A 16,786-nucleotide genomic window follows, 5' to 3' on the forward strand; every position below is an offset into this window, starting at 1 on the left:
ATCTGTTCTTGGAGGACACATCCGCTGACCAAGACTTCAGCCAAAGCGCTCTGCGCGCCACAATAGCAAAACCTGAATTTTTCGCCGCTAATCTAGCTAATTGCAAAGTGGCGTCTAAGGTAAAAGAGTTAGCCAACTTAAGTGCTTGAACTCTGTCCATAACCTCCTCATAAGAAGATGCTTTATTGAGCGACTTTTCTAGTTCCTCGAACCAGAAACACGCTGCTGTAGTGACAGGAACAATGCATGAAATTGATTGTAGAAGGTAACCTTGCTGAACAAACATCTTTTTAAGCAAACCCTCTAATTTTTTATCCATAGGATCTTTGAAAGCACAACTATCTTCTATAGGGATAGTGGTGCGTTTGTTTAGAGTAGAAACCGCCCCCTCGACCTTGGGGACTGTCTGCCATAAGTCCTTCCTGGGGTCGACCATAGGAAATAATTTCTTAAATATAGGGGGAGGGACAAAAGGTATGCCGGGCCTTTCCCATTCTTTATTTACAATGTCCGCCACCCGCTTGGGTACAGGAAAAGCTTCGGGGGGCACCGGGACCTCTAGGAACCTGTCCATCTTACATAATTTCTCTGGAATGACCAAATTGTCACAATCATCCAGAGTAGATAACACCTCCTTAAGCAGAGCGCGGAGATGTTCCAATTTAAATTTGAATGTAATAACGTCAGGTTCAGCTTGTTGAGAAATTTTTCCTGAATCTGAAATTTCTCCCTCACACAAAACCTCCCTAGCCCCTTCAGACTGGTGTAAGGGCATGTCAGAACCATTATCATCAGCGTCCTCATGCTCTTCAGTATCTAAAACAGAGCAGTCGCGCTTTCGCTGATAAGTGGGCATTTTGGCTAAAATGTTTTTAATAGAATTATCCATTACAGCCGTTAATTGTTGCATAGTAAGGAGGATTGGCGCACTAGATGCACTAGGGACCTCCTGAGTGGGCAAGACTGGTGTAGACATAGGAGATGATGCAGTACCATGCTTACTCCCCTCACTTAAGGAATCATTTTGGGCAACATTATTATCAGTGGCATCATTGTCCCTACTTTGTTTGTCACATTCATCACATATATTTAAATGGAGAGGAACTTTGGCTTCCGAACATACAGAACATCGTCTATCTGATAGTTCAGACATGTTAATAGGCATAAACTTGATAACAAAGCACAAAAAACGTTTTAAAATAAAACCGTTACTGTCTCTTTAAATTTTAAACTGAACACACTTTTTTACTGAATATACGCAAAAGTATGAAAGAATTGTTCAAAATTCACCAAAATTTCACCACAGTGTCTTAAAGCCTTAAAAGTATTGCACACCAAAATGAAAGCTTTAACTCTTAAAATAACGGAACCGGAGCCGTTTTTACATTTAACCCCTATACAGTCCCTGGTATCTGCTTTGCTGAGACCCAACCAAGCCCAGAGGGGAATACGATACCAAATGACGCCTTCAATAAGCTTTTTCAGTGGATCTGAGCTCCTCACACATGCATCTGCATGCCTTGCTTCTCAAAAACAACTGCGCATTAGTGGCGCGAAAATGAGGCTCTGCCTATGACTAGAGAAGGCCCCCAGTGAAAAAGGTGTCCAATACAGTGCCTGCCGTTTTTTTAACAGAATTCCCAAGATTAAAATAACTCTCCAAAGTTGTAAACCATTAAATATGCTTATAAAGTAATCGTTTTGGCCCAGAAATATGTCTACCAGTCTTTAAAGCCCTTGTGAAGCCCTTATTCTTATATTGAAAATTAAGAAAATGGCTTACCGGATCCCATAGGGAAAATGACAGCTTCCAGCATTACCAAGTCTTGTTAGAAATGTGTCATACCTCAAGCAGCCAAAGTCTGCTCACTGTTTCCCCCAACTGAAGTTAATTCCTCTCAACAGTCCTGTGTGGAAACAGCCATCGATTTTAGTAACGGTTGCTAAAATCATTTTCCTCTTACAAACAGAAATCTTCATCTCTTTTCTGTTTCAGAGTAAATAGTACATACCAGCACTATTTTAAAATAACAAACTCTTGATTGAAGAATAAAAACTACATTTAAACACCAAAAAACTCTAAACCATCTCCGTGGAGATGTTGCCTGTGCAACGGCAAAGAGAATGACTGGGGAAGGCGGAGCCTAGGAGGGATCATGTGACCAGCTTTGCTGGGCTCTTTGCCATTTCCTGTTGGGGAAGAGAATATCCCACAAGTAAGGATGACGCCGTGGACCGGACACACCTATGTTGGAGAAAAACTTTTGATTGAAGATAATAAAACTACAATTCTAACACCACATTCACTTTACACTCCCGAGAGAGACCCTAGTGCTTAGAGCCAGCAAAGAGAATGGCTGGGGGGTGGAGCTAGAGGGGGAGCTATATGGACAGCTTTGCTGTGTGCTCTCTTTGCTACTTCCTGTAGGGAATGAGAATATCCCACAAGTAAAGGATGAATCCGTGGACTGGATACACCTTGCAAGAGAAAGGATATCAATAATTTGTTCTTGAATAAGCAATTACACACTTCTTAAATAATTAAGCAAATACATTTGTTCACAATTTTAGTGTGTATACAATATATTAAATGCAATAATGAATTACCTATTTTTTTTATTATTATTTACCTTCATAAGCATGTTATTACAATTGTCATGGTTTTCCTATATTTTGAACACTGCAGAGATACACACATTGAAACCATAAAGACAATGCTCATCGCATTCTCCTTTAATGCAGCTATCAACGGTAAGATGAAAACAAGCTCCTGCAAACTTCTACGCACTGTGTGCTCGATTTATCATGCACAGACGGAAAGGGGAGTACATATTCACCGCTGTCTGTCCAGCTTCACCTTTAGCGAAAAGCAATTCCCTGCCCACATTTACCATTGCACACAAGACCGGAGAGATTTAAATTCTCCACCTAAGACGTGGAAAACAGGGCAGTGAAACAGTGGTCTGATGGCCACTGCTTAATGAATCTGCATTTGAAGGGGAGAGATGGGCTTGATAAATCTAGCCCTGTGTAGTATGTTGCAGCATTATATTTAAGGTATGATGCCAAGCCTCTCTAGGCAAGTGATAAAAGCTGAACTTTTTTAGGCAAATAACAGGAAGAGATGGACAAAATAATAAAAATATCCACTGCATTTTTATTTTAATATGAGTTTTTTTTTTTAATTCGGAGTGTATCCCTATAAGAGAAACACTATATTAGCTATCAAGGGAGTGAAAAGCACTGCAAAGACTATTTTAAAAATGTATACTTCTAAATATCCACTACCTGCAGGACATAGCTATAGTTCCTTTGAATTTGCTTACCTCTAAATTCCATGTTGGGAACTATGACCTTTTCGCAAATACTAGTCAAGGTGCTTGGATCCTCAAACAGATGCTTGTAATGGGGTCTTTCGCATACCGATGCAAGAAACTGAATAGCATTGCTTACCAACTAAGAGAAAATACATTTGGTTAATGCAATTCAAGTGAGTTGCCTAGTAGAAAATAAAGTTTACAGTTTATAACTCATCTCTTACCAAATCATATTTAACTTCTTGGCCTGTTGTAACTAACAAATTCCAGATTGCTGTGACAAAACGAGGTAAATATGGCTGGAATTCTTCATCATATTTTTGAGCATAAAGCGCAGCATTATCACAGATCTGTGATTTTAACAATTCTAGCAAACCAGCTTCTTCTTCATCCTTAATTCATAAAAAGAAAAATATCATCAGTTTGCCTTAAAAACTCAGTGCGAAAAAAAAACAAAAAAAGTCAACTTACGTCAGTTTGCAATAGTTTGTTATCCAAAGTTAAAAGACTGTGAAAATTAGTCATCCATGTCTCCATGTTATCTTCAAAGAATTCAGGGAGATCCTACAAGATAATTTTTGTTTAGATTTTTTTTCTTTAGAAACTCAGCGAACCATGAAGTACATTATCACTAATATTTAACAAAAATTATAAAGAGCATATTTTTGTGATATAAAAATGATAAAGTAATGGCTTTACTTCCTCCTAAATAGTACTTACCACAAAAGATTAAAACAATATTTTGATTGATATAAGACCCCCTCCTACATTCCTGCCTACATACATACAAACCATACATACATATCTCAGTAGCCGAGTTTCATACTGCACTGTGCAAAAATAAAGCTAGTTCCTATCCCAATGCTTTATTTGTGCACAGTGCAGTATAAAACTGGGCTACTTTGGAAACAAACAGGACAGGCTGCAGTGCAGCGTCATTACACTACTAGCAGTGGTAACTTCATCTTCCCGAGTCCTGCACAATGAAATGCTTTTTCAAATAAAGCCACAGCTAGACATGGAGCCAGGGAAGGGTAAATATATGCAAGGGCATGTATGAGCCTCAAACACAGGGCGCACTGACAAAACTCACCGCTGGATGATGACTCACTTTGCGCCGCACCCACTCTACCCACACAGCATTCTGGCACCTGTAGTTGAGTTGATTGTGGCCTAGAAATTAACTAGACGCACCAGGCTAAATTTAGACGTGGTTTAGAATGGCAAATAGCAGGAGGTGAGACAAGTGGCAGGACACTTCGGGAAACCAAAATCTGGGCGCCAGGGGGTAATTTCCAGGCGCTCTGATTTGTTTTCTCTCACTCTCAAGATATTTATCAGGTAAGAAATTGTTTTCTTTCATACGGCGAGAGTCCACAAGCTGTTAAATATGGGATATAATACCCAAGATGTGGAAGTCCACGAGTAAAATGATAGGGAGGGATTAAAACAAAAAACAGCTTTTAAAAATCATTGAGAAATGGATCTATAACCCAAAATAAATGTCTTATGACAAACTCAATATAGAGACACAATTTTCAAACAGACAACTGCATGAAGGACCTTTTTACCAAAGGCTACTTCTGACTAAGCAAAAGCATAAAAATGGTAAAATTTAGTAAAAGTATGCCGAGAAGACCAAGTGGCCGCTTTGCAAATTTTAACAACTGAAGCCTCGTTCTTACAAGTCCAAGATGTGTCAACCGATCCAGAAGAAAGAGCTGTAATTCTCTATGGCGGAGGCGGACTCACGTCTAAATAAGCTGTTTGAATCAAAAATTTCAACCAAGAGGCTGAAAGAAAACAATTTATGTAAGAACTTACCTGATAAATTAATTTCTTTCATATTAGCAAGAGTCCATGAGCTACTGACGTATGGGATATACATTCCTACAAGGAGGGGCAAAGTTTCCCAAACCTCAAAATGCCTATAAATACACCCCTCACCACACCCACAATTCAGTTTAACGAATAGCCAAGAAGTGGGGTGATAAGAAAGGAGCGAAAGCATCAAAAAAATTAGGAATTGGAATAATTGTGCTTTATACAAAAAAATCATAACCACCACAAAAAGGGTGGGCCTCATGGACTCTTGCTAAAATGAAAGAAATTAATTTATCAGGTAAGTTCTTACATAAATTATGTTTTCTTTCATGTAATTAGCAAGAGTCCATGAGCTAGTGACGTATGGGATAGCAGATACCCAAGATGTGGAACTTCCACGCAAGAGTCACTAGAGAGGGAGGGATTAAATAAAGACAGCCAATTCCGCTGAAAAAATAATCCACAACCCAAATCAAAAAGTTTTAATCTTATAATGAAAAAAACTGAAATTATAAGCAGAAGAATCAAACTGAAACAGCTGCCTGAAGTACTTTTCTACCAAAAACTGCTTCAGAAGAAGAGAAAACATCAAAATGGTAGAATTTAGTAAAAGTATGCAAAGACCAAGTTGCTGCTTTGCAAATTTGATCAACAGAAGCTTCATTCCTAAAAGCCCAGGAAGTAGAAACTGACCTAGTAGAATGAGCCGTAATCCTTTGAGGCGGGGACTTACCCGACTCTACATAAGCATGATGAATCAAAGACTTTAACCAAGATGCCAAAGAAGCCTACTGACTTTTCCTGGAACCAGAAAAGACAACAAATAGACTAGAAGTCTTTCTAAAACCTTTAGTAGCTTCAACATAATATTTCAAAGCTCTTACTACATCCAAAGAATGTAAAGATCTCTCCAGAGAATTCTTAGGATTAGGACACAATGAAGGGACAACAATTTCTCTACTAATGTTGTTAGAATTCACAAGCTTAGGTAAAAATTTAAATGAAGTCCGCAACACCGCCTTATCCTGATGAAAAATCAGAAAAGGAGATTCACAAGAAAGAGCAGATAACTCAGAAACTCTTCTAGCAGAAGAGATGGCCAAAAGGAACAACACTTTCCAAGAAAGTAATTTAATATTCAGAGAATGCATAGGTTCAAACGGAGGAGAAAGCCTGAATAAAACAATGAATATCAGGATGATTAGCAATCTTTCTGTGAAAAAGAACAGAAAGAGCAGAGATTTGACCTTTCAAAGAGCTTGCAGACAAACCCTTATCCAAACCATCCTGAAGAAACTGTAAAATTCTAGGAATTCTAAAAGAATGCCAAGAGAATTTATGAGAAGAACACCAAGAAATGTAAGTCTTCCAGACTCTGTAATAAATCTTTCTAGACACAGATTTACGAGCCTGTATCATAGTATTAATCACTGAGTCAGAGAAACCTCTATGACTAAGAATCAAGCGTTCAATCTCCATACCTTCAAATTTAATGATTTGAGATCCTGATGGAAAAATGGACCTTGAGATAGGTCTGGCCTTAACGGAAGTGTCCAAGGTTGGCAACTTGCCATCCGAACGAGATCCACATTCCAAAACCTGTGAGGCCATGCTGGAGCCACCAGCAATACAAAAGAACGTTCCATTAGAATTTTGGAAATCACTCTTGGAAGAAGAACTAGAGGCGGAAAGATATAAGCAGGTTGATAATTCCAAGGAAGCGACAACGCGTCCACTGCTTCCGCCTGAGGATCCCTGGATCTGGACAGATACCTGGGAAGTTTCTTGTTTAGATGAGAGGCCATCAAATCTATTTCTGGAAGTCCCCAGATTTGAACAATCTGAAGAAATACCTCTGGGTGAAGAGACCATTCGCCCGGATGTAACGTCTGGCGACAGATAATCCGCTTCCCAATTGTCTACACCTGGGATGTGAACCGCAGAGATTAAACAGGAGCTGGATTCCGCCCATACAAGTATCCGAGATACTTCTTTCATAGCCTGAGGACTGTGAGTCCCACCTTGATGATTGACATACGCCACGGTTGTGACATTGTCTGTCTGAAAACAAATAAACGATTCTCTCTTCAGAAGAGGCCAGAACTGAAGAGCTCTGAAAATCGCACAGAGTTCCAAAATGTTGATTGGTAATTTCGCCTCCTTAAATTCCCAAACCCCCTGCGCTGTCACAAATCCCCATACAGCTCCCCAACCTGTAAGACTCGCATCTGTTGAGATCACAGTCCAGGTTGGATGAACAAAAGAGGCCCCTTGAATTAAACGATGGTGATCCAACCACCAAGTCAGAGAAGATCGAACATTGGGATTTAAGGATATTAATTGTGATATCTTTGTATAATCCCTGCACCACTGGTTCAGCATACAAAGCTGGAGAGGTCTCATGTGAAAACAAGCAAAAGGGATCGCGTCCGATGCAGCAGTCATGAGACCTAGAATTTCCATGCACAAAGCTACCGAAGGGAATGATTGAGACTGAAGGTTTTGACAAGCTGAAACCAACTTCAGACGTCTCTTTTCTGTTAGAGACAAAGTCATGGACACTGAATCTATTTAAAAACCCAAAAAGGTTACCTTTGTCTGAGGAATCAAGGAACTCTTTGGTAAATTGATCCACCAACCATGTATTTAAAGAAACACCACAAGTTGATTCGTATGAGATTCTGCAGAATGTAAAGACTGAGCAAGTACCAAGATATCGTCCAAATAAGGAAATACCGCAATACCCTGTTCTCTGATTACAGAGAGAAGGGCACCGAGAAACTTTGAAGAGATCCTTGGAGCTGTTGCTAGGCCAAACGGAAGGGCAACAAACTGGTAATGCTTGTCTAGAAAAGAGAATCTCAGGAACTAATAGTGATCTGGATGAATTGGAATATGAAGATATGCATCCTGTAAGTCTATTGTAGACATATAATGCCCTTGCTGAACAAAAGGCAGAATAGTCCTTATAGTCACCATTTTGAATGTTGGTATCCTTACATAACAATTCAATATTTTTAGATCCAGAACTGGTCTGAAGGAATTCTCCTTCTTTGGTACAATGAATAGATTTGAGTAAAACCCCAGACCCCAGTTCCAGAACTGGAACTGGCACAATTACCCCTGCCAACTCTAGATCTGAAACACATTTCAGAAATGCCTGAGCCTTCACTGGGTTTACTGGAATACGAGAGAGAAAAAATCTTCTCACAGGAGGTCTTATCTTGAAACCTATTCTGTATCCTTGAGAAAAGACTGAATCGAATTGATCCAAATATCTTTGAAAAATAGTAACCTGCCCCCTACCAGCTGTACCTTCATGCGGATTTAGGAGCTGGTTTTGACTTTCTAAAAGGCTTGGATTTATTCCAAACGGAAACCGTTCCTTTAGGGGAAGGGTCAGGCTTCTGTTCTTTATTCTGACAAAAGGAACGAAAACGATTAGCAGCCCTGTATTTACCTTTAGATTTTTTGTCCTGAGGCAAAAAGGTTCCTTTCCCCCAGTAACAGTTGAAATAATAGAATCCAACTGTGAACCAAAATAATTTATTACCTTGGAAAGAAAGAGAAAGCAAAGTTGACTTAGAAGTCATATCTGCATTCCAAGATTTAAGCCATAAAGCTCTTCTAGCTAAAATAGCTAAAGACATATCTGACATCAATTCTAATGATATCAAAAATGGCATCACAAATAAAGTTATTAGCATGTTGAAGAAGTTTAACAATGCTATAAGCAATATGGTCTGACACTTGTTGCGCTAAAGCCTCCAACCAGAAAGTGGAAGCTGCAGCAACATCAGCCAAAGAAATAGCAGGTCTAAGAAGATTACCTGAACATAAATAAGCTCTCCTTAGAAAGGATTCAAGCTTCCTGTCTAAAGGATCCTTAAAGGAAGTACTATCCGCCGTAGGAATAGTAGTACGTTTAGCAAGAGTAGAAATAGCCCCATCAACTGTAGGGATTTTGTCCCAAAATTCTAATCTATCAGATGGCACAGGGTACAATTTCCTAAACCTTTGAGAAGGAGTAAATGAAGTACCCAGACTATTCCATTCCCTAGAAATTACTTCTGAAATAGCATCAGGAACTGGAAAAACTTCAGGAATAACTACATGAGGTTTGAAAACCGAATTTAAACGCTTAGTAGATTTAGTATCAAGAGGACTAGACTCCTCCATATCTAATGCAATCAACACTTCTTTAAGTAAAGAACGAATAAACTCCATCTTAAATAAATATGAATATTTATCAGTGTCAATATCTGAGGCAGAATCTTCTGAACCAGATAGATCCTCATCAGAAACAGATAAGTCAGAATGATGGCGGTCACTTAAAAATTCATCTGAAATATGAGAAGTTTTAAAAGACCTTTTACGCTTACTGGAAGGAGGAATAATAGACAGAGCCTTCCTAATAGATTTAGAAACGAATTCTTTTACATTAACAGGGACATCCTGAACATTAGATGTTGAAGGAACAACAACAGGTAATGGATTATTACTAATGGAAACACAATCTGCATTAGAGAGTTTATCATGACAGTTATCACAAACAGCCGGAGGAACAGTTACCAAAAGTTTACAACAGATGCACTTAACTTTGGTAGAACCAGCATCAGGCAGCGTCTTTCCAGAAGTAGATTCTGATCCAGGGTCATGTTGAGACATCTTGCAATATGTAATAGAAAAACAACATATAAAGCAAAATTGATCAAATTCCTTAAATGACAGTTTCAGGAATGGGAAAAAATGCCAAATGAACAAGCCTCTAGCAACCAGAAGCAATGAAAAATGAGACTGAAATAATGTGAAAAAAAGGTGGAGACAAGAATGACGCCCACATTTTTTGGCGCCAAGAATGACGCCCACATTATTGGCGCCAAGTACAACGCCCATATTTTTTGGCGCCGAGTATGACGCCACATCCTGTGACGCCGAAAAAAAATGACGCCCACAATTTTGGCGCAAAAAAACGTCTGAACGTCAAAAAGGACGCAACCATGCACAAACTTCCGGCGTCAATTAGGGCGCCGGAAATGACAATTTTTGCGCCAAAAAAGTCAGCGCCAAGAATGACGCAATAAATTGAAGCATTTTCAGCCCCCGCAAGCCTAACAGCCCACAGGGAAAAAAAGTCAATTGAAAAAACAGAATTTATGTTTACCTGATAAATTTCTTTCTCCAACGGTGTGTCCGGTCCACGGCGTCATCCTTACTTGTGGGATATTCTCTTCCCCAACAGGAAATGGCAAAGAGCCCAGCAAAGCTGGTCACATGATCCCTCCTAGGCTCCGCCTACCCCAGTCATTCGACCGACGTTAAGGAGGAATAATAGCATAGGAGAAACCATATGGTACCGTGGTGACTGTAGTTAAAGAAAATAAATTATCAGACCTGATTAAAAAACCAGGGCGGGCCGTGGACCGGACACACCGTTGGAGAAAGAAATTTATCAGGTAAACATAAATTCTGTTTTCTCCAACATAGGTGTGTCCGGTCCACGGCGTCATCCTTACTTGTGGGAACCAATACCAAAGCTTTAGGACACGGATGAAGGGAGGGAGCAAATCAGGTCACCTAAATGGAAGGCACCACGGCTTGCAAAACCTTTCTCCCAAAAATAGCCTCAGAAGAAGCAAAAGTATCAAACTTGTAAAATTTGGTAAAAGTGTGCAGTGAAGACCAAGTCGCTGCCCTACATATCTGATCAACAGAAGCCTCGTTCTTGAAGGCCCATGTGGAAGCCACAGCCCTAGTGGAATGAGCTGTGATTCTTTCGGGAGGCTGCCGTCCGGCAGTCTCGTAAGCCAATCTGATGATGCTTTTAATCCAAAAAGAGAGAGAGGTAGAAGTTGCTTTTTGACCTCTCCTCTTACCTGAATAAACAACAAACAAGGAAGATGTTTGTCTAAAATCCTTTGTAGCATCTAAATAGATTTTTAGAGCGCGAACAACATCCAAATTGTGCAACAAGCGTTCCTTCTTTGAAACTGGTTTCGGACACAGAGAAGGTACGATAATCTCCTGGTTAATGTTTTTGTTAGAAACAACTTTTGGAAGAAAACCAGGTTTAGTACGTAAAACCACCTTATCTGCATGGAACACCAGATAAGGAGGAGAACACTGCAGAGCAGATAATTCTGAAACTCTTCTAGCAGAAGAAATTGCAACTAAAAACAAAACTTTCCAAGATAATAACTTAATATCAACGGAATGTAAGGGTTCAAACGGAACCCCCTGAAGAACTGAAAGAACTAAATTGAGACTCCAAGGAGGAGTCAAAGGTTTGTAAACAGGCTTGATTCTAACCAGAGCCTGAACAAAGGCTTGAACATCTGGCACAGCTGCCAGTTTTTTGTGAAGTAACACCGACAAGGCAGAAATCTGTCCCTTCAGGGAACTTGCCGATAATCCTTTTTCCAATCCTTCTTGAAGGAAGGATAGAATCCTAGGAATCTTAACCTTGTCCCAAGGGAATCCTTTAGATTCACACCAACAGATATATTTTTTCCAAATTTTGTGGTAAATCTTTCTAGTTACAGGCTTTCTGGCCTGAACAAGAGTATCGATAACAGAATCTGAGAAACCTCGCTTCGATAAAATCAAGCGTTCAATCTCCAAGCAGTCAGCTGGAGTGAAACCAGATTCGGATGTTCGAACGGACCCTGAACAAGAAGGTCTCGTCTCAAAGGTAGCTTCCAAGGTGGAGCCGATGACATATTCACCAGATCTGCATACCAAGTCCTGCGTGGCCACGCAGGAGCTATCAAGATCACCGACGCCCTCTCCTGATTGATCCTGGCTACCAGCCTGGGGATGAGAGGAAACGGCGGGAACACATAAGCTAGTTTGAAGGTCCAAGGTGCTACTAGTGCATCCACTAGAGCCGCCTTGGGATCCCTGGATCTGGACCCGTAGCAAGGAACTTTGAAGTTCTGACGAGAGGCCATCAGATCCATGTCTGGAATGCCCCATAGTTGAGTGACTTGGGCAAAGATTTCCGGATGGAGTTGCTGAGACCCAACCAAGCCCAAAGGGGAATACGATACCAAATGACGCCTTCAGAAAGTCTTTTCTAAGTATCAGAGCTCCTCTCACATGCGACTGCATGCCATGCCTCTCAAAAACAAGTGCGCCACACCGGCGCGAAAATGAGACTCTGCTTATGCTTTGGGAAAGCCCCTAAGAAATAAGGTGTCTAATACAGTGCCTGCCGATATTATTATATCAAAATACCCAGATAAAATGATTCCTCAAGGCTAAATATGTGCTAATAATGAATCGATTTAGCCCAGAAAAGTCTACAGTCTAAATAAGCCCTTGTAAAGCCCTTATTTACGATCGTAATAAATATGGCTTACCGGATCCCATAGGGAAAATGACAGCTTCCAGCATTACATCGTCTTGTTAGAATGTGTCATACCTCAAGCAGCAAGAGACTGCACACTGTTCCCCCAACTGAAGTTAATTGCTCTCAACAGTCCTGTGTGGAACAGCCATGGATTTTAGTTACGGTTGCTAAAATCATTTTCCTCATACAAACAGAAATCTTCATCTCTTTTCTGTTTCTGAGTAAATAGTACATACCAGCACTATTTCAAAATAACAAACTCTTGATTGAATAATAAAAAACTACAGTTAAACACTAAAAAACTCTAAGCCATCTCCGTGGAGATGTTGCCTGTACAACGGCAAAGAGAATGACTGGGGTAGGCGGAGCCTAGGAGGGATCATGTGACCAGCTTTGCTGGGCTCTTTGCCATTTCCTGTTGGGGAAGAGAATATCCCACAAGTAAGGATGACGCCGTGGACCGGACACACCTATGTTGGAGAAAAATTCTTTTAAAGGTAAGAAAAAAATATTTCATATGCATTATCCCAAATAATGAAACTGACTGTCTGAAATAAGGAATACTGATTATCCTGAATCATGGCAAATATAAGTTTAAACACATATATTTAGCACTTTAAATATAAAGTGCCCAACCATAGCTTAGAGTGTCAAAAAATAAGACTTACTTACCCTAAGACACTCATCTACATATAGTAGACAGCCAAACCAGTACTGAAACGAGAATCAGTAGAGGTAATGGTATATAAGAGTATATCGTCGATCTGAAAAGGGAGGTAAGAGATGAATCTCTACGACCGATAACAGAGAACCTATGAAATAGATCCCCTAGAGGAAGACCATTGAAATCAAATAGGCAATACTCTCTTCACATCCCTCTGACAGGAAAACCGGGCTCCAGCCTGCTGCGAAGCGCATATCAACGTAGAATCTAGCACAAACTTACTTCACCACCTCCATGGGAGGCAAAGTTTTTAAAACTGAATTGTGGGTGTGGTGAGGGGTGTATTTATAGGCATTTTAAGGTTTGGGAAACTTTGCCCCTCCTGGTAGGAATGTATATCCCATACGTCAATAGCTCATGGACTCTTGCTAATTACATGAAAGAAATAAGACTCCAAGGAGGAGAAATTTATTAAATAACAGGTTTAATAAGAACTAAAGCCTGTACAAAACAGTGTATATCAGGAAGTATAGCAATCTTTCAGTGAAAAACAGAAATAGCGAAGATTTGTCCATTCAAGGAACTTGCAGACAAACCCTTATCCAAACCGTCCTGAAGAAACTGTAAAATTCTAGGAATTCTAAAAGAATGCCAGGAGATTTTGAGAAGAACACCATGAAATGTAAGTCTTCCAAACTCTATAATAAATCTTTCTAGAAACAGATTTACGAGCTTGTAACATAGTATTAATCACTGAGTCAGAGAAACCTCTATGACTTCGTACTAAGCGTTCCATTTCCATACCTTCAAATTTAATGATTTGAGATCCTGATGGAAAAACGGACCTTGAGATAGTAGGTCTGGCCGAACGGAAGTGGCCAAGGCAGGCAACTGGACATCCGAACCAGATCCGCATACCAAAACCTGGTGGCCATGCTGGAGCCACCAGCAACACAAATGATTGTTCCATGATGATTTTAGCGATCACTCTTGGGAGAACTAGAGGTGGGAAAATGTAAGCAGGATGAAAACACCAAAGTAGTATCAGCGCATCCACTGCTTCCGCCTGAACATCCCTGAACCTGGACAGGTATCTTGGAAGTTTCTTGTTTAGATGAGGCCATGAGATCTATCTCTGGAAGCCCACACAACTTAATCTGAGAAAACACATCTGGATGGAGAGACCACTCCCCTGGAAGTAAAGTCTGGCGGCTGAGATAATCCGCCTCCCAATTGTCTACACCTGGGATATGCACCGCAGAGATCAGACAATAGCTAGATTGCGCCCAAACAAGTATCCAAGATACTTCTTTCATAGCTTGGGGACTGTGAGTCCCACCCTGATGATTGACATATGCCACTGTTGTGATATTGTCTGTCTGAAAACAAATGAATGGTTCTCTTTAGCAGAGGCCAAAACTGAAGAGCTCTGAAAATTGCACGGAGTTCTAAAATATTTATTGGTAATCTCGCCTCTTGAGATTTCCAAACCCCTTGTGCTGTCAGAGATCCTCAAACAGCTCCCCAACCTGAAAGACTCGCATCTGTTGTGATCACAGTCCAGGTTGGCCGAACAAAAGAGGCCCCTTGAACTAAACGAAGGTGATCTATCCACCATGTCAGAGTGTCGTACATTGATTAAGCATACAAAGCTGTAGATGTCTCATGTGAAAACGAGCAAAGGGGATCGCGTCCGATGCTGCAGTTATGAGACCTAAAACTTCCATGCATATAGCCACTGAAGGGAATGACCGAGACCGAAGGTGCCGGCATGCTGCAACCAATTTTAAAAGTCTCTTGTCTGTTAGAGACAGAGTCATGGACACTGAATCTATCTAGAAGCCTAAAAAGGTGCCCCTTGTCTGAGGAATCAAACTTATGGTTGGAGGATCAATTTACCAAGTACTCTTACATAACGATTCAAAATTTTCTGATCCAGAACTGGTCTGAATAAATTTTCCTTCTTTGGTACAATGAATAGATTTGAATAAAACCCCAAACCTTGTTCCTAAGGAGGAACTGGCATGATTACCCCTGAAGACTCCAGGTCTGAAACACACTTCAGGCTCTGAATCCATTGATTTTGGACAGATTTTATCCAAATATCCTTGAAAAACCTTAATCTGCCCTCTACCAGCTGAGCTGGAATGAGGGCCGCATATTCATGCGGACTTAGGGGCTGACTTTGGTTTCCTAAATGGCTTGGATTTATTCCAATTTGAGGAAGGCTTCCAAATGGAAGCAGACTCCTTGGGGAGAGGATTGAGTTTTTGTTCCTTATTCTGACAAAAGGAACAAAAAAGATTAGAAGCCTTAGATTTACCCTTAGGTTTTTTTAATCCTGAGGAAGAAAAACTCCCTTCCCCCAGTGACAGTTGAAATAATAGAATCCAACTGAGAACCAAATAAATTATTACCTTGGATAGAAAGGGATGGTAATCTAGATTTAGATGTCATATCAACATTCCAAGATTTAAGCCACAAAGCTCTTCTAGCTAAAAAAGCTAAAGACATAGATCTAACATCAATTTAGATATCAAAAATTGCATCACAAATAAAATGATTAGCATATTGCAATAGGCGAATAATGCTAGATAAGTCAGAATCCAATTCCTGTTGCGCTAAATTCTCCAACCAGAAGGTTGATGCAGCCGCAACATCAGCCAAAGAAATTACAGGTCTGAGAAAATGACCTGAATATAAATAGGCCTTAAAGGAAGTACCATCTTCCATAGGAATAGTGGTACGTTTAGCAAGAGTAGAAATAGCCCCATCAACTTGGGGATTTTTTCCCAAAACTCTATAGATTTTGCTGGTAAAGGATACAATTTTTTAAACCTTGAAGAAGGAATAAAAGTACCACCTGGCTTATTCCATTCCATAGAAATCATATCAGAAATAGCCTCAGGAATAGGAAAAACCCCTGGAGAAACCACAAGAGGTTTAAAAACAGCATTTAAACGTTTATTCGACTGAACGTCAAGAGGACTGGTTACCTCAATATCTTCTTTTAATAAAGAACGCATATACTCTATCTTAAATAAATAAGTAGATTTGTCAGTGTCAATGTCTGAGGAAGGATCTTCTGTATCAGATAGATCCTCATCAGAAGAGGATAAATTATGTTGTTGATCATTTGAAATTTCATCAACTAAATGAGAAGTTTTAAAAGACCTTTTACGTTTATTAGAAGGTGGAAATGCAGACAAAGCCTTCAGGATAGAATCAGAAACAAAATTCTTTAAAATTTACAGGTATATCATGCACATTAGAAGTTGAAGGAACTGCAACTAGCAATGTACTATTACTGATGGATACACTATCTGCATGTAAAAGTTTATCATGACAACTATTACAAATGACATTCGGCGAAATCATTTCTACAATTTTACAACAAATGCACTTAGCTTTGGTAGAACCGATGTCAGGCAGCAATGTTCCAGCAGAAACTTCTGAGGCAGGATCAGATTGAGACATCTTGCAAAATGTAAGAGAAAAAACAACATATAAAGCAAAATTATCTATTTCCTTATATGACAGTTTCAGGAATGGGGAAAAAATGCAAATAGCATAGCCCCCTGATAGAGAAAAAGGCAAGAGGCAAACATCAATGGGGTATTGAAATAATGA

At 39.9% G+C, this 16,786-nt stretch overlaps 1 protein-coding gene across 1 annotated transcript in view; it reads right to left on the reverse strand.

Annotated features, from left to right (window-relative positions):
* The window catches only part of CSE1L (chromosome segregation 1 like), a 475,025-nt gene that overhangs the window by 333,953 nt on the left and 124,286 nt on the right, over positions 1 to 16,786 (reverse strand). Inside the window, exons 9-11 of the mRNA XM_053689969.1 lie at positions 3,789 to 3,881; positions 3,542 to 3,709; positions 3,327 to 3,456 (exon numbers count right to left, since the gene is read on the reverse strand). Coding sequence (XP_053545944.1) covers positions 3,327 to 3,456; positions 3,542 to 3,709; positions 3,789 to 3,881 — 391 coding nt within the window. The remainder of the gene's footprint in view (positions 1 to 3,326; positions 3,457 to 3,541; positions 3,710 to 3,788; positions 3,882 to 16,786) is intronic.

This window comes from Bombina bombina, chromosome 1, assembly GCF_027579735.1.
Source record: "Bombina bombina isolate aBomBom1 chromosome 1, aBomBom1.pri, whole genome shotgun sequence".
NCBI classification, from domain to species: domain Eukaryota; kingdom Metazoa; phylum Chordata; class Amphibia; order Anura; family Bombinatoridae; genus Bombina; species Bombina bombina.